The sequence below is a fragment of the Gouania willdenowi genome, chromosome 13 (genome assembly GCF_900634775.1).
Source record: "Gouania willdenowi chromosome 13, fGouWil2.1, whole genome shotgun sequence".
Taxonomy (NCBI): Eukaryota; Metazoa; Chordata; class Actinopteri; order Blenniiformes; family Gobiesocidae; genus Gouania; species Gouania willdenowi.
Window position 1 is genome coordinate 38,405,237 of NC_041056.1, and position 19,334 is coordinate 38,424,570.

The following is a 19,334-nucleotide window of genomic DNA, read 5'->3' on the forward strand; positions in this document are numbered from 1 at the left end:
CGCATCATCAGTCGTGTTCCTTTGAATCGGGGCATGTTTCGGCCTTATTAACACTAGACACTAGGGCTGGGCGACATATCGACATTCAAGATTTTTCAAGTTTTCTATTTTGACGATATTGAAAATGACAATATCGGCTATATCAATATACATATATTTTATAGCTTATTTTGGATCAAAATACTTGTTTTAGGAGTCGCTGCTTTTGCTACTTCTCAGAACAGCTGGAAAAGCACAGTTAGATGGATCACTGAGTGCGTTCTAACCCAGAACTTCCCCTAAACAAGCCACACTACAGAACTCAGTCACACATGCTGAGCCTTACAGGAGAACAAGTCAATATTGTGCAGCTGTTTGGTAATAAATGAGCCTGTGTGGTTTTTTTCAACAGCAAATTTAATCCAGAAATATTTTTTCTGGTCAGACTTAAGGATGCAATATTGGTATTGTGTCGGGACACGCCTAACTTCAATGTTTATTTAGAACTTTGTTTTATCAAAGATCTTTCAACAAATTAATTTTAAATATTTGGTGAACCAGGGCATCAGTGATAAGAATTCACCTCGTAGTGTTTTAGCACAAAGCAAACTAAAGTGCCGCAGGAATACAAACTTAACAGTCTGGTCTAAAAACAAAGTTAAAGTGCTTTCTGAACTGCTATGAGATGCTGCTGTTACATGATCACCTTTTTAAACCTCCCTCACTGTAACCACATTCAGGACCTGAAGAGGTTATGGATGTAAGTTCAAAATACGTAAGAAAGCTTACACTGTATGGCCCCGTCCACATGGAGACAGGTTGTAATTTAAACGCTCCAGTTTTTTTATCGTTTACGCCTTGCGTCCACACGGCAACAAGGATTTGGAAGACGAATACGATCATTTCAGAAAACGGGTCCCAGAGTGGGAAAGTCTGAGAATGGCACCTGCTGGGGTGCCGTGTGGATGGCGTATACGCATACTCTGCAAATGGTGACTCCATAGCCCCCTCCCCCTTTAACCCGCATGTCTCTGTCTCCATCACTTTCCTCTTTTCTTTTGTATGTCCTGTTTTTTTGTAACACGAGTTTTATGCACATGCTCAGAGTGGACGCCACAAGACGTATTACTGCCCTCCAACAACTAGATCCTCCCATATGTTCCACTGTCATGCAGGAACTGCAGATTATCTGGTGGTTCTCATTGTGACCAAATAAATAAGAAAAACAGAGAAAACCTCCACTTCTAATCCAGTCATGCTTGCAAATAGATGCTGCCTTTCTCTGTGTCTTCTTCCCTGTTTTGGTGTATTTCTGTGGCACGTTGCAGCACCACTTACAGGTCCCTAATGTTTACCACAGCGTTTTCTGCCTTTTCATGTGGACGCACACATTACCTGTTTTAGGGGAAAGCGTTTTTGATTTGTCTCCGTGTGGACTGGGCCTATGTTCCTCCAATAATCAATAATTAGAACTAATCATTTTGACTTTAACTTTAACTGAGACTTTAACTCCCCCCGTCATGTAGTGGTCTATTGTCATGTTTCAGCACCGATGGGCCACATGTGACAGCGGCACCAGTTTAACCCTTTCCTGTCTTTGTCAGATCTTTGTACAGGTGCACGCCGGGTTCCCCATGCAGAACTTCATGAAATGAACAAAGCACCACATCCTATAACGGGACCCCCCTCTAGCCCCCACCCCACACCTTCCCCCGGCCTCTCACAGGTAAATCATACTATGACAATGTGCCACTTCTCTTTTGTAAATTTTTTGTTTTACATCCCCGTTTTAAATTATATTTGCATGCTATTTAAAAAAAAAACATATTTCACAAAACACTTTTTAATTAAACAATTAAAGAAAAGTTGCTAGTAAGATGAGAAAGCTAGCTGAGAATTTTCCATTGCTGTCTTCAGCCTAAAGCGTGGTACACACACAAAGATAAATGGGCTGTTTTTGTCTCGATTTTCCCCTGTTGGTCCAAGGAACGCAAATGCCAGAATGTTTAGTGTTTTATCCTCTAAGAAGATCCTGTGTTCTGAGGTTTGTTCAGACTTTATTTGTCCTGATAAACGCCTCTGAAACTGGATGCTCAACAATCGTAAATATGAACTATGTCATATTTAATTTGTTCAATATTTACGACCAAAACTCCTTGTGTGTGTGTGTGTTTGAGGAAAGCCGATGACTCCCGACTCATGATCCGGTGATTTGTGACGTGTAACGGAATGTAGCCAATCAGGAAGCAGCTGACTGATAAACACGTAATGCTGAAGTCTGAAGTCAGCATTTAACAGTTGAAATCCCAGAGTTCAGCAGCAGCACGTAGAAATATCTCAAACATTTTAATTTTCACCTTAATTGAAACATTTATTTGCTTTAAAAGCTTTTAAATGTAATATAGTTATGCCTTTTTTTGGCTAATCTCTCTTTTACTGTTAGATCTCGTTTGATATTTCTGTCTGAAGGGAGCTCACACGCACAGTACGATCAAAACTGTTCTATGTCTGGTTGTTTTATCTTCATCTGTGTCTGAAACAGATAAAACATCTCTTCAGAGTAAAAAAATCTGTCCTCCTGTTCTCACACAGATCCTTAATTTTGTGCCTTGTTTTGTTTTCTGCAGCCCTCCTTCCCCCCTGGTCAGCCCCCATCGGTCGTGTTTGCCACCCCACAACCTCCACAAATGAACCCAACACAACAGCCACGACAGGTACGTCCTTACGCCACCCCATGAAACAGAGATGAACAAAAATATGTATATAGCAGTTTGGGGTGCAATGATGCACAGCATATACAGTTCAATACTTAGAGGGGCAATCGTATAAAAAAATCACTTTATATTGGTTGTTCTACAGTGATATACATTCCTTTAGCCACATTCACAGGGCCAAAGTTGGAAAAGTTCTGTTTTCTCCCTCCCTTGTTATTCCACATTTTGTAAAAAGTCAGCTCCAAACGGGTGAGTTAGATTTTTGTCGCGGTATGACATCACAATGCAGAAACTCCTCCTCCTGACAATCCTGGCTCCTCCTACCCTATAAGAATGTGAGGTCCTCCCTCTCAAACTACCTCACAGGTAAAATTAAATTAAAGTTTTGTAGGATTCCACTGGACACACGTGCTCAGAAAAACAGACAATTGTGGTTTCGCCTCCAGGCTAAGCCTCGCCCAACAAAATACATTACAATGTTTACAAACAATCAAAGGGTCTAATAGAGACCATAATTTTCTTTTAGAGATCATAATAAAACATTTTTAGAGCAGGGGTTCCCAAACTTTTCAGTCTACGACACCTAATATTTATTCTCTTTGGCCTCTCTAACGCGTGCTCTCCGGGAACATTGAACCCGCCTCCCTGCTGGTTACCTTGGGGGGGGTGTCGGACGGGGTGACACCCAGAGAGAGATTGCTGCTCCCGCCGGCGCAGAGTGGGGTTTCTTTTCTAAGTGACGGACGGCAAACCGGGACGCAGCCTGGCCGGCATCGCCCCAGGGATGCCGACGCATCCCCCACGACCGCCGGCAGGGGCGCGGATCCGAAGCCATCTGCGGTGGGGAGAAGGGGAGACCCGGACCCCACCGGAGGAAGTGGGGCGTCAATTAAAGGCGGTGCACCCCAGTCACGCTGATAAGCCGCTTGAGTTTTTTCAGCGTAAACGTGCCAAATATTGCCAACAATCATCTTGTTTTGTGAATGCTACTTCAGTAAACCAGCGAGCACTGTTAGCATCACATGATATAAGGTAGCAAAACGTACATAGGCAATAAACAGTCTGTGTTGCTGTTAGTTGCTTCATCGAATTGTATTTTTACAGCACTTGTTTCCTCCAGCATGACAGGGACCAAGTTTAATGCTGCAGCCAGTATCAGCTCCTCTGCTATGGTGTGGGCTTTTTACACTGAGCATTCTGGTATGCTGGTTAATTTGAATTTATATTATTTATTGAGTTTATTTAATTAAATTTTTCAGTATCAAATGGTTCAAGTTGGTCAAAATTACCTGCAACACTTGTATGTACTGTATATATCTATCATTTATTTTTAATATTATTATTATTTTTATTATTATAATTATTATTATAGTGTTTCTGGTTTGTTTTTTTGTTCTTCACATCATCCACCATGATACATTTCTTGTATTGTTTTTAAACTGTACTTGGCAAATAAAACTTATTCTGATTCTGAACATGTTATTAGTTTAAATAAGGATTTAATTTTTTTTCTTTAAATATTTTCTGTTACAGACTAAAAAACAATTTTAATAAAGTTATTTTTTGATGTAAGTTGGTCTATATTTCTTTTTTTGTTTTCTTTAATGTTATTAACGATACAACGTTACGCAGAGGTGTACTTATAACAATTTTATAGACAAATGATACTATTTATAGTCGCGGTGGCGGAGAGTGAAGTTTCCGTCTATCTAGGAGGGGCGCAACAGAAAATAATTGTGAAGCACTGTCTTAAATGGACTATTCCTGAGGTCAGAATAGGGAGGAAGACAAAGCTACGTAGCAGCTCTGGTGAGTGTTTATCACAGCAGCAGCGGAGTCAGTCAGCTGTTTCAATAGACACTTAAATAGCCATGTGCTTAACTGTAATGTACAGTTTTTGGCTGCAAACAATAACAATAGTGTGTGGATAGCAAAACAGAATCGCTATAGTGATCACCCTCTATAAGAGCAAGGTATGAAGTCTGCGTCTACAGACACACCCACTCATGAAACAGCCTGTTTTTAGAAGTGTAATGAAAGTGACTTTTCAGAGGCTAAAGCTCCAGAAAACAGGCGACTTTGGAGAAATAAACCACAAATACTATAATGTTGTTGGGGTTCTTAGAACAAATTGAGATGGATGAAAAATAGCATAATACTGGACCTTTACGTGTCACAGTCTGATATTTTTTCAATACAAAAAAATTTCAATTTCAATGCCTTTTTAACGTGTAATTTATTGAAATTACTATGTAGTATGCTCAGCGTCTATAATTAAGGTTACCAAGGTTATGAGTGGTTATGGTATGGTAAAATAATTTCCCAATGCTGTGTATCTGAATAACACAGAAACCTATCGTACAAATTACCGTAAGAAGGTGGGACATAAAACAATGTTAGAATCCTTGTGCGCTCAGATTGCCTGTAGTGCCTGTTCTCTGCATGCTGCTTGTTGGTTTACTGCCTGGCTCAAAGGGGATGGTTCCTGGGTGCATTGCTGTAACTGATTGTGGTACTCTTCTTTTTTTTTTTTCCCCCCCGGCCCCCCCTCCTCCCCTCTCCTCTCCCTGCTTCCTGTTTGATTTGTGTCTGTGTTGATCTGTGTGCGCTGCTGAAGGGAAGCTTCAGGTCACTCCAGGTAACTCACCTTTTCTATCCTTTCAATTAGTCTTTCCCACCTTTGCCCACTAGAGTAGTGCATACATGTGTCTGATATTTGGCAGCATTGTGCTTTGCTGGCTCTGTGTTAGTTTTTATGCCACAGCCGTTAGCTCCCAGGCCAGTAGGAGAATGTTAATGAGGAGGCGTTGAATAAAGCTGCATTAGCTGCTTTATCCCTCCTGGCAGGTCTGGACAATATGTTTTCATTGGGTGCTCAGCCCCCATCCTGGGACAAATGATGACTCGTTATTAGGGCAAACAAGTGGGGTCTACGTGGTCCCACATGTTGGAATTGGCCTGTAGCATTTAAACTATCTAGAGACAAAGTATAAAAGTAACTGAGGCCCCTTTTACACGAGAATGTTTTCTAGTAAAAACTAGAGCTCAGGATTTTTGGGGCCGATACCGATATTTGGGGACTTTAAAGCGGATAAATCGGCCGATACCGATAAGTCGCGTGATAACAGAAAAATCCGCTCATAACTGATAAATATGCTGATATATGTAAGAACATTGATACACACACATACATATACAGAACACTGCTAAATTAAATATTAAAACTTTAATTAGTAACAAATAAATGTCTAGTTGTCTACATGAGTGTAAACAGTATTAAGAACAACAGGCACACTAGTCTGTAACAATAATAATAAAACACAACAGTAGTCAAACTGTAAACATAATAATAAATAAGAACAGCAAAGTGTAAACAATAATAAATAAGAACAAGCTAAGAGCTCCGCAGTTGGAGCATGAACTTGGATACCGGTAGGGGAGGTTTAGGGAGGGGGAGCGTGGAGCTTCTCACTATTCCGATTTATTGGCTTGATAATTAATTGATCGGGCTCGAGTAAAAATGCAAATGTGTTGTTGCGTTTTGTTCATTCGTTTACACGGCAATTACCTTTTTGGTGCTTGTAAACGTTTCCCTCTCCGTCTCCGTGTAAACGGGGTGACGATAATTTCTGTGTCACGGCCATGTTCACTGAGGCTGCCGACCCTCAGAGTGAGGAACACTTAGCGTGTCTCTATTCCATGCTGACTACAATCACAGTGCTGCACTACTTCTTAGGTCTGTAAATACCAGCGGGGTCAGGTTTAATTTCTATATTTTTAACACTAACTCATGTTGGACTCGGCTTGGACGCTTCGCTGTGAATAAACGGCCAGGTGATGTTTGGATTAATGCAAGAAATAGGCACAAATGGGTGATGAGGTGGTTAATGGATGGCTACATGGGTACATGAATCAATGATGTTAAAAAAAATGCATACATGAGTTGCGTGTTGTAGCAGTAAACCGTTACATTGCGTGTGGCATCACATGAAGCTGCTTCTAGAGCTGCACAATTAATCAATTTTATCATGATCACAATTTTGGTTGCCATGATTAAATAAACCTGATCATCTGTAGTTGCACTCTGTGATAGTGCATTCATTCAGTTAGCCTTCGATATATTGGGTTAATTTTGTTAAATAATATTTTTTATTATAATTCTTAATTAAAGCTTAGCCTCTGGTACATTGGGTTAATTATTTTTAAAATATTTATTTATTTGAAGCTTCATTTTGTACTGTAAACTGTACACATTGTTTGTTCAAAAGTAGTGCAATAAAAAAAGCTTCATTTTTAACCAAATATGATTAAATAATTATGATTATAATTGTGATTACAATGTTGATCAAAATAATTGTGAATATAATTTCTGTCCATAATCATGCAGCCCTAGCTGCTTGTCATGTTTCTAGTAGTTTGCAGAACAAATGACTATTAAATAAAGCTGAGTTATTAAAGAAACTCACTTCGGCTCATTCTACATGTGTGTACCGCACACAGATTTGTATAGTGACGGGTTGCAATGGGTTCAGGCTTAAAGAGAGTTCAGTTTTATTTCAGTTCAGGCCCTATTCTGTCGGCCTCGGGCAGGGTCGGGTCTATCTTAGGAGTGTGACGATATCTCGATACGACGATATATCACAATAATTTTTTGCACGATTGATTATCGATATGCTCGCGCGAAAAACCTATTTTTTTTTTCATTTTTATTTTTTCAAAATCTTTACTGCTTTTTCACTAAAATGTGCAGGTACGACTTCACAGAAATTTTGTCACTGTTTGTTGAAGGAACCAATATGTTGTTTACTGGAATATTGCACTATAATGATGTCACTGGTAAAAAAAAAAAAAAAAAAAAAGACCCTATTTTTTTGTTTACAGAAAGCACTCTTGGAGATATTTGTTTGTTTACATTGGTATGTTGACACTTATTTACAGATATGTTGCACTAAAATGGTGTCGCTGTTCATAGGATATTTTTTCAGTTTATTGTCTTTTAGAGATATAAAATAAAAATTGTATTTTTTCACTTAATCTTTTTTCTTGTTATGTCATAGATTATCGTAGATTGATTTCTGACCAATATATCGATAATCGCAGTATTGTCATCTCGTGAGATAATTGTTATCGTGAGCTTTGTATCACGTATCGTATCGCGAGGTACCCAGAGGTTCCTACCACTATTCTAACTATGTAGGTCAGATTTAAGTGTTTCTGCACATGCACTTATTTTGGTTCATTGTAAAACCACTTCTCCATCTATTGGCCTGGCATGTTTATTGTATAATTGTTTGTTTCCCGCGGTCTCATGTAAACAAAGATTGTCTTGAAAACGATACCGCGTGGATGCAAAACTTTTTTAGAAACAAAAATGGAAACAGAAGCAAAACGTTGCCATGTAAACAAGGCTTGAATGTTTCTGAACTGTTTACTCATCATCTTCTGCTGTGCGTGGCTCCCACCCACACTCACTCACGTTTACATGATCATGTGTTTTTGTGCAGCCCTACTACAACAGGGCCAGCCTGCCTTCCAGCAGCGGCCCTCGAGGTGTCTCATCCAGCAGCGCCCCTCGACCAGTCGCACCTACCCATGTCTACCAGATGATCCCCCAGCAACAGTTATCCTTCCCAAGTTCACCACAGGGAACTGCTTACTTCATAGGACAGGTAGGTGGTACACCTGTCACCTGTTTTTCTATTTACCATATTTTCCCTGCTATGGAGGGCAATGCGGCATTGGCTCCTTTCCAAGACATTTACGGGAGATACTACAACCTCGAAACATCCGTAAAACATTTCAGAGACACAGGCTACCGGAGACAGAGTAAATTCTGCCCCGTGCTGCATGCACAGGCTGTAGTATCACCAAGTTTATCATTGTACCGGGTGTTAGAGCTACCATCTTTTTAATATTTTACATGTGACAGATAAAGACATACAGCCAGGCTCAGAGTGTGCAGTATCTAAAGTTTTAAATACTCTAAAATAGGTTTCCACGTGCTATAAAATACATGTTCCCTGACATTTCATATCTAACTTTTTCAATGTGGAGTACGCAAATAATTTTCCTCAACCAAACCTCAAATACAGGTGGGGCATCTGAATTCCACATTTTCAAAATACATCTCTTTGCTATAACCATACCATAAGAAAAAGTGGTACAGAATTTTTTAACCTTATTTTCCAATGCAGTAGAGATGCCGAACAAGGCAGATTTAGGGTCCAGCTCCAGATTCATTTGAAACAGTGGTTCTCAACTGGTGGGTCGGGACCCAAAAGTGGGTCACGGACCTGTACTGGTTGGGTCACGGACAGCTGGTCAAAAATAAATAAATAAATAAATACTGTACTTAATGTCTCTCAGGTTGGACTTGTCTTATTTTGAAAGAAACTTTTCTTTTGACAAGCATGCTGTGAAATGCATGTTGCACAGGAAATAATATAGATTTCTGTTTAAAAAAAATTATATATGTGTGTTTTCAACAGCTATTTTTGAAAAACTTAGTTTGGTTGACTGAATGCTAAAAAAAGCTGAGTCGCGATTTCATGACCGTGGCAAAATGTGGGTCCCAAGGTAAGACCAGTTGAGAACCCCTGATTTGAAATATAGAGGAATATCATTTAAATATTAAACACCAAAAGTGTTTAATCTTTGGGCATTCTCAGAAGTGATGTGTCAGTGTACCATTGAAGATTTTGCTTCTTTCACACAGTGGTGAAGTTTGAGGGAACATTTTATGTAACTTTGTTCTTCAATAATGTAACCTATGCAAAACTTTGAATTGAATTAATTGTAATCTGGAATTAATAGAACAATAACGAATATTCTTTAATGCTTGTTTTCAAATGTTATTCTGAATTATTATGGTCTGTTTCCCATTTATGTTTATTTGAATCAATTTCTAAATTAATCCCTTATTTTCTGGGTGGTGAGTAAGAGCTTAAACAGGGAGTTCTCTTCTGGAAGGGAATTATGTAAAGGAATGTTTTGACTTATATCATTTTGTAATTGCAGATATCTGAAAAAAATAGATTTTGGCAAGTCATATTTTACTAGTTGTTCAAAAGAACAAAGACGTTTATTAATATAGAGATCTTTTAAAGACATGATGCCTCTCCCACTCCACTCTTTAAAAACTGAATTCGTGATTGAAGGTGGAAAGGCGCGATTAAGCCATATTGGGGAATGCACTGAAGTATATGGGAGTTCACAGTATTTTTTAATCTGAAGCCAGATTTTGTTAAATATAGTGAAATGTTCTTCCTTACCCGAGACTTTGGGCTTTGGTGATGAGAAAAGTATTGCCGTAAGGGAGGTTTTCTTTATTAAATTACCATCTTTACCAGGAAGCAAATATTTATTAATGGCTAGTGTTTTCAGGAGTTTAATAGTGCTTTCTTTACCGGCGAGTAGTTGCTACTGCTTATTTATTATTGTGCATAGTTCCTATTATGAACATATACGTAGTCTACATCTGAATGAGGTAACCTTTTAAATAATAATACTTAAAAAATAGATACATAATAAAAATACAACTTGTTTCCATGTGTTTCCAAACTTTTAAAAACAATAACTAAGAATAAATATTTGATCCTTGGTTAAGACAGTAGCTCTAACAACTGGTACAATGATAAACTTGATGAACAACACAGACACAAGATGTTCACAGATGCACTGCACAGTAGAGGCGAGAGAAATAAGTGCATAAGGTTTGGATACGGCTCCACTGCAGAGTGTCGATTGACACAGTCAAAAACAACCTGCACTGGCATACGTCATGTTTAATTCAAGAAAAAAACACTCTAAGAAGCCATCTGGTGATAGTCCCATCACTAATAGATTCTAAGACTGTAATGGAAAGTATGAGCCTTTGTTTTAAGAACCCTTCATTAAGCCTTATTTTGATTCTGTAGGATAACACATTACAATAGGCTCTGAAAATATGCCTTAAAATAGTGAATATTGTTGGGCCTAAAAAGCCAAGTCTAATAAAGAAACACTATGCAACACTTTCTTGTCTGTCAAAGATTTATGGTGTTTGCCAAACCCTCAGATGTTGTTTTTGGTAGAAATGGTAACAGTTTAAGCTTTTCATACAGTGACTTTTTTTTTTAAAATAACTTTTTGATCATATTTGTGATGGTGTTACGAGCAGCATTTTATTGACGAGATGCACCATATCACATATTTTTATACTGTGTGTGTGTGTGTGTGTATATATATATACTGTATATATATATTGTTTGACTAGATTTGGTATTATTCCCGTTTCTTGGGTGATGATTCGATTTAAATTGCGATTCTGATTTTACAAGTACTGCGTTTCTACAGTGACGATTATCACATAAGTTGAATCGTAAACTTCGAGAAATATGTCACAGTTCCAAAAGACAATGCACATCACATTCAGTCAGTCACTGATTTATCATTATTTATTCAGTGATTTATTATTATTTATACTGAAATGAATAAAATATAACCTCCATCAGAAAGGTGGTAAATATGTACAAAAAACAAATTTGTACAGAACATTTTGAAGTTAGTCAACTGAAACTTTTTTTAACTATTTTTTAGGCGTATTTATTTTAATCTAATTGCATTTTTTTTTTTTGTCTTATTTAATTTTGCACTATGTGATTTTTCTCCTGCTTTGCTGCTGTAACACTGTAGACTTCTCCGTTTGTGAGATAAAGGATTAGCTCATCTTATCTTGTTATAAAATGTGTATTTTGTACAGTTCTTCTAAAACTGATTGTTCAGTATTTTTTCAGTGAAAGACAAGTGGAAAAACAAGAGAAAATAACTAATTCTGGAAATTAGTAGGCTAACGTTACCTTTGATTTGGAGATGTTCCAGTTAAGCAGCATATTCTCTATTGTTCCTGCTATTGTTTTGCCAGTGTGGAATCCTTTAAACTTGTTTCCTGTTTGAACGATTCAGCTTTCAAATGTACAAAGGGACGGCCATCTCTGTGAAATATTTGCGGCTGCTTGCGCCATAAAAAGCAGAAATTAATTTCATTATTTTCTCAGACATCTTTATAGCTGATTCACTTTTCTCATCCCACTGGTCCTTTCCATAGAGTGAACTGACCAGGATTTGTTGCTTTGGTCCCCCCCTTCCTCTTGCTCACAGCTGCTGCAGCCTCAAACTCTTGGTGCTGTTTCGGGTGGTTTGTTCTTAAATGTTAAATCAGGTTTGTGCTTTTGAAACTGATCACTTAAGTTCCACCTCTCGAAACTTTCAAACCGCAAACCGTACACATGGCTGTTAGACTCACTGGAATTTCTATATTGAAATGTTCCCAAATCACCAACATTTTTTCACGTTTGTAGGGACGTTCCTTTCCTTTTCTGCATCATGAAATTAGTTCATAGCAGCAGCTTCGGGCCAATAGCAATAGCTTGCTTTGGCATGCACTGAATACGTCACCATACATGCTTGTGATCAGGTGTCAGAGCAGCCGTTAGTGAGAGTCGGGACAGAAAAACACAAGGCGCTGTGTTAGAAGCTGTAAAGGTATTGGCTTGTTAATAGTTAGGAGTTGCCAATGCCTATACCAGCTTTTAGTGCAGTATCGGGTGCCGATATCAATACTGTATCGGTATTGGCACAACATTAGTGAAAAGCCTGATTTTATTAACTTCTCACATTCAGAAATGATCAGTGCACATTAGTCGTCATCATCATCATCATCTGTCATCAATGTTACACTTGGACACAGCTGATCAGCTCCACGATGCAGCACACACCGCCTTCCAAGAAAAGGAGTGGACAGCAAGGATAAAATATCATTAAATGTAACATATTTTGTCTCGTTTAAAACTGGTAAATTTAAACTTATTAGAAATGCTGATGGTCACTCTGTTGGCGTGCATGTGAAGCTTGGAGGAGGTGTGCATGTGGCGGTGCTATGATGGACAGGGTTGAATCCGCCTCATCTAGCATAACGCATGTAGACCTCTTGACTGGCTTCATTACCTGGATAAGTTTATTCAACATCCCATCCAGGGTCTGTTGGACTGCTGCCGGTGTCTTATCTTGCTCTAGGTTCATGTTTGGATGGTGACGGACAAGATGAGCAGTAATGTTTGTTGTGTTACACAATACGCTACTTGTCTGGAGCAGAGTTTAATACAGCTTTGGTCACGTCTAAATACGTTTGCCATGGAATCCATCAAAAGTATGTCTATACTTTAGATTTAAATCATAAAGGTGCAGGTTTAATCACGGTTGTTGGTTTGTTTGCTAAAGGAAAATCACAGATGCTGGCTGCAACTCTTCTTTGTGCTGAAACCCCAACCAGTCGACGCAGATGGCTGCCATCTCTGAACCTGGTTCTGCTGGAGATTTCTTCCTGTTAAAAGGGAGTCGTTTCTTCCCACTGTCGCTAAATGTTGTCCATGTGGATCTTGTTGGCTTTTTTCTTTTTTATTATGAATTTTATATTTTGAAAAGTGCATTGAGATGACTCTGTTGTAATTTGCAATATACAAATAAAGTTGAATTGAATTTAACTCTACTCTCACTTGTTGGTGCATTACCGCCACCAAGTTGTCGCCCTTGGAAATGTTAAAAATACAATTTAAAAAAAAAAAAAAGATTCTGGGAAGCAGCATCGACTATTAAATTGGCACCCAAAAATTTGTGATAAATCGTAAAATCTTTTTTTTCCCACCCTTATTGACGAGATTTATATTTGAGTAAGTGAAAGTATAGATTACATTTGCTTTGGTAATCTGAAGAATAATAGTTACAAAAACATATTTTTTATTTTTATTATTATTTAATTACCTATTTAATTATTTAATTTTTATACTGCAATGTTCTAAATGACTAGATTTATATTTGAGTAAGTGAAAGTATGGAATACAGTTGTTTGAGATTGTGTGTGGTGTTTTAATCAATTAGACATTTCAGGCGACCCCATTTGAATTCCAAGTAACCCCACATGGGGTCACGACCCCAAGGTTGAAAAACACGGGTGTATATCAATGAAAAAATCTTCTACAAGATGTATCCAATAATGGCTGTTCTGTGTCTCGTCTTGTTTCGTCCCTGTTTCTTTCAGTATCGCTCCCCAACCTATGTGGCCACGCCTCAGCAGTATCCAGTTCCTGCAGGCACCCCAGGTTTCTACCCTGGCACCAGCCCCGCTGAGTATGGCACTTATGGTAAGAAACTCTTACACTCAGTCTTAATCTTTGCATTTCGAGACAGATTCAGATTCAGAGCAGGACTTAAAATCTAGTAGGGGTTTACTCTTCACCTGGAAAGGTCATCACAGTAAGGGCAGGAGTTTTGGATTTAGGAAATAGTCATTTGCAATGGACCTGTTGCAAAACCCCGCCCACAAACAGTCATTGTCCAATCAAACGTCCGAGCAATCGTTACTGTGCAAACACGGTCCGACATGCTCAGGGCAAGCACAGTGGTAAAGTGGTGTGCTCATGGCTTGTGCAAGTTGGTTACCAGGTACCCCTAGAGTTTGGCTGGGGGAGTCGTGTTCTTTCTATTCCTAAAGCAGAAACACAACTGGAGCGACGTCTAACAATGGACTATAAAACAATGAAAACGTCTCAGGGATGTGTGTGTCAGTATGTGTAGTATAGTGTATGTTTTTAACGTTATCTCATCTTGTCTGCACTAATGTGTATGTTCAGCAAAATGACAATAATGCTTGGTTTAATTTGATTTTGAATAAATAAGGTGTTGAAAGATATTACACTGCCTTGACCAACCTATACATTCACATACCAAGTTAAGATGGGGGGGTACGGTGACGACTGGGGTATAGCCACTATCATATTTCCATATTACTATTAATATTTCAGTCGACATTCTCCTGAAGCATGTATGTCTCCCAATCTATAATAACAGGCTTTGTTACCACTTAGCAGCATTAATAGCTACTATCTCATTAGCCTTGGGTCACCTGCTAGCTAGCTAATGTAACAGTTTGTTTTATTAAGATCCCCATTAGTTGTGGTAACGCTCTTATAGCTTAAGGAGGATACAAACAATATAGTATAAGAAAAGTTACCCAGCAGTGACTTCGGTAAAGTTAGAAAGATATTCACAGAAGTCCAGCACTTCAGGAGCATGACTGGTCAGGTATGTTTTTGTTAGTTCATTCTCAAAAACCCTCAAGAATGGCTGGTCTGCAAAGAAATTGGACCCAAAAATTTAAAAAAAAATATTGGAAATGCTTGCTTTCTCACCACCTCTTAGGTTCAAGAGGCAATTCATTTTTCACATTGGGTCAGATGGGTTTGGTATGAAAGCATGTGAAACAAAGCATGTGCATTCGTGAAATACCCTCCAAGAGTTCATTATGATACTGTTCTGATTCCATAGTTTGGATTCCCTCCCCTTTTTCACGGCAGTACATAACCATCTTTGACAAAGGATGACTTGTACCCCCATTTTATGATTATTACTAGTATTACACTTGCATTTGTTCACAGAGGTGAAAACCTATGTGCGAAAGGCAAAAAATGGTCAAAGGCTTCTTGAGTCTACTGGCTCTGAAAGTGCGGTCTCTCTTACCCCATCTTGACCAAAAGAACCAAGTTTTCGTCGGGTGATATTGCTAGTGCCAGAGCTTAGTTAGTTCTAATCCTGTTTATTCTAAGAACCGTGTGCGTCGAGGTGCTTGTTTGGTTTATTTAGCCCGTGCAGCCGCAAGGTGAAGAGAGATTCTGATTAAAGAGCAAAGTGAGGCGCTCCTTTTTACAGTTAGGTCTATATATATTTGGACAGACAGAATGTTTCTAAGTTTGGTTCTGTACAGTACCAAAATAAATTTAAACAACGCACATGCAGTTGAAGTGCAGACTTTCAGCTTTAATTAAATTGATTGAACAGAGATTTCATAAAAATCTGAGAAACTTTTTTTTTTTTAATTTGAATTACTTTATTAATCCCTGAAGGGAAATTACATTGCACTCTGTTATTTTTAGGGACATGCTTCTCACACACATAGGCCCGAATCACACACGCACTAACAGGACCTCATGGACATCACCAGATGCTGGGTTTCCTCCTTTTTAATGCCAGGCCTTTACTGCAGCAGCTTTCAGTTGCTGTTTGTTTGTGGGCCTTTCTTTCCCAAGTTTAGTTTTTAACAGGTGAAATGCATGCTCAATTGGGATGGGATCAGGTGACTGACTTGGCCATTCAAGAATATTCCAATAAAGTCCTGAGTTGCTTTGGCTGTATGTTTTGGGTCATTGTCCATCTGTATTATGAAACACCGTCCAATCAATTTGCCTTCATTTGGCTTCACAGTATGTCCTCAAACACCTCAGAATTAATCTGACTGGTTCTCTCCTGTGTCACATCATCAATAAACACCAGTGACCCAGCGCCACTAGCAGCCATGCAGGCCCAGCCATCACACTGCCTTTACCATGTTTTACACATGATGTGGTATGCTTTGGATCATGAGCTGTACCACGCCTTCTCCGTATTTTTTTCTTACCATCATTCTGGTAGAGGTTGATCTTAGTTTCATCTGTCCAAAGAGTGTTGTTACTGAACTGTGCTGGCTTTTTCAGATGTTTTTTAGCAAAGACCAATTGAGCCTTTCTGTTCTTGAGGCGTTCAGTGAACCCTCTGTATTTACTCTAATGCAGTCTTCTCTTTATGGTAGACCTGGCCAATAACATGCCTACCTCCTGGAGAGGGGTTTTTAACTTGGTTGGCTGTTGTGAAGGGGTTTTTTTTCACCATGGAAATGATTCTGCCATCATCCACCTCTGTTGTCTTCCGTGAACGTCCAGCTCTTTTTGCATTGCCAAATTCATCAGTGCTTGCTTTCTTTTTCAGGACGTACAAAACTCTAGATTTTGCCACTTCTAATGTAGCAATTTCAAGGATTTTTTTTTCTGTTTTAGCAGCTTAAGGATGGCTTGTTTCAAATGCACAGAGAGCTCCTTTGACCACATGTCGTCTGTACAGCAAAATATAACAAATGCATGCACCACTTCTTAAATCAACTCCAGGCCTTTTATATGTTTCATTGGTAATGACTGTTAAGTGTGGCAGGCTGCTGTGTTTCCTCTTTCTGGTCTTCCTCTACCTGAGTGGCTACAGCACACCTGATTGCTGTTGGCACTCAGGAGAGAGGAGCAGAGCGGCGCTGAGCACTGGGACACACTCTCCTGGGACAGAGACATAGGGAGGTTTGTTTGTTGCATTGATTGGTTCGTTTGGTTTGTTTGAACCTTCTTTCTGTTTAAGTAGCAGTGTTTCTTTTTCCCCTTTATGAATTTTTTCCCCATGCATGTTAAGATTTCTGGGTTTTGTTGTTTTAGCTTGGCTGTAGTAATCAATAGTCCTGTTTTTATCTTCATTGATTAGTTTGTTTTGGCTGAGGTAGCTTTAGCCAGGGTGCTGGTTGGTCCAATGGCCCATGGATCATTTGCCATGTCCTTCATACCTCTTTATTTTTGGCCGACGCCTGCAGACCTTTCGCATATGTTAGTGGTCTTATTTGCCTACATCTGCCAATGAAATGGCTTTTGAGTCAGTTGTCCAATTACTTTTAGTCCCTTTTGAACTAGGGTGGCCCATGTTAAGGACCTGAAACTCCTAAACCCTTCTTCCAATTTGAATGTGGATACCCTCATATGAAAGCTGAGTCTGCACTTTATGCCCACGTCTATTATGTAACTATAAATGGAATATGTTTCATTATACAGATAACAAAACAAAACTTCAGTGTCCAAATATGTGGACCTAACTGTACTAACATTTTTGTCCGTTTCAGCAGGTTGTTGGACACAGGAGCGTGTGTGTGTGTGTGTGCACGCCACTGAACCTGGGAATATCTCTGCGCTCCGCTGATGGAGGCTTCAGACATAGCCCTTAGCAGCTTGTTCTCCAACTCTCCTGTAGTCGTAGAGCGCTGTTCTGTTCTGTTATGTTTTTGCATAGAGCGAGAGTTTGTCAGGTGCTGGGTCTGCAGTGCCTTTTTAAAAACGGAGCCTCACTTTCGACTGCTTTCTGTCAGCCATTGCTGAACCCACAGCTACTGCTGTCATTACGCTCTTGTGCGTGCACTGTTGTGTTCAGGTACTGCATGGGAAATTGCCTACTTGGAAACATGGTACCGTTTGAGTTTACATGAATCGGTACCAGGTGATACCTAAAAAATGTAACAAATTCAGTACCCATCCATACCTGTAACACTGTGTAGAACCTTAACTCTCCAATTAATCTCACAAGCAGAATCTTAATGAAATCATTTTACTGTCTACAACCTGACGGTCATTTGTTTGGCTTGTCAGTATTTAAGGTCTATATTTGAATTTATTATTTAAAAGGGACAATGCACATTAATAAATGAGCCAGATTAAAAAAAAATTGCCAGATTTTGCCAAAAGAGGCTAGTTTTCATCTGGTGCCCCTGGCCAGATTTTCAAGACAACCTAGAATGGAAAAGGTATTAAAAACAGAGAGAATACAACATGACAAAAGAGAACAAGTATGAAAAATAACAATAATTACTGATCAAACACAGCACCAAGACGAAAACTTCCATACAGTATATTACAACAGGAACACATTTCAAACAAAATAGTTAATCCATACTTAACACAAGAGAAATCTAAATAAAATAAATGTAAGGAATAAGAAGAGTTTTATGAAAGGAGGTAGTGTTTCATATAGTTGCTGATTTTAAGCTCTGCTTTACGGATGCTAAAGAGTAAAACGTGTTCTTAATGACGGTGAATATACGGAGAGAAAGTTTCACTGCTATGATCTCACAGCCAACTGAGGAATAGATGAGTTTGAAAAGAAGCACATTAAGGTGTCTACTCAGTTAGCTATGGGTGAGCTTGTTGGAAGGCCTTGGTTGTCACATGACCGGATACACTATTGTGTGAGTACAGCACATGATAAAGTCCCATTCAGTTTGCCACACTGCGTTCGTAAATCTGAGCAGTGAAGCGTTCATGAGACGCGGCTCTTTTCATGTTTGTGAAAATACAGTCCAAACACACTGTTCTCATCTAACCTCATGTGGTGGTGCTTCACATTTATCTGCTGCCCTCTAGAGGCGTCTGTGTGCAAACAATCTTCCAGAAACAATGACGTCCTGAAACAAACTTGCTGACCTCACATGCCCCAACCCATCATTGTGTCAGCTTTGTTTGACTACAACTCAGCAGCAGCAGCAGCATGATGCCTCAGAGGCTTGAAGGCGAAACTGTGTCTTTCTTACTATGGACTTAATATTTAACATAATATATATAACAATATAGAAATCTTTCATCTACAGTATTAGCGATAAATTAAGATCTTGAATACAGATGTTTTTTGATGGTTCTTTTCTGGTGACATACTATGAATGCACCTTAAACCATCTAAAGCTGTGTAAGTCATTCATATCAACTTGTAGACTTTGTACACATGTATGCAGGTATTTTTTTAGAAAAGAATATCCACTTCTCTCCATTTAAAAAAAAATGTATTTCCATCCACACAAAACTGCATTAATGTGCTATTGAGCGCAATTATAAGCATGTCAGACCTGGAGTTGGCAGTATTTGCCAAAAATTTTACTTTCTTTTTTTTTTTTATTATTAAAACATACAAGTTCCATACAACAGGTACATAATGACTGAGTCA

At 38.9% G+C, this 19,334-nt stretch overlaps 1 protein-coding gene across 6 annotated transcripts in view; it reads left to right on the top strand.

The window, feature by feature from the left end:
• Positions 1-19,334, top strand: part of eif4g1b (eukaryotic translation initiation factor 4 gamma, 1b) — an 89,337-nt gene that overhangs the window by 16,459 nt on the left and 53,544 nt on the right. For 3 of the 6 annotated variants that reach the window (XM_028464079.1, XM_028464077.1, XM_028464081.1), the window contains exons 2-6: positions 1,584-1,705; positions 2,607-2,693; positions 5,311-5,331; positions 8,198-8,362; positions 13,768-13,870. In XM_028464079.1, the coding sequence (XP_028319880.1) occupies positions 1,584-1,705; positions 2,607-2,693; positions 5,311-5,331; positions 8,198-8,362; positions 13,768-13,870 (498 nt within the window). The remainder of the gene's footprint in view (positions 1-1,583; positions 1,706-2,606; positions 2,694-5,310; positions 5,332-8,197; positions 8,363-13,767; positions 13,871-19,334) is intronic. The other 3 variants (XM_028464082.1, XM_028464080.1, XM_028464083.1) reach the window with 3 other exon arrangements.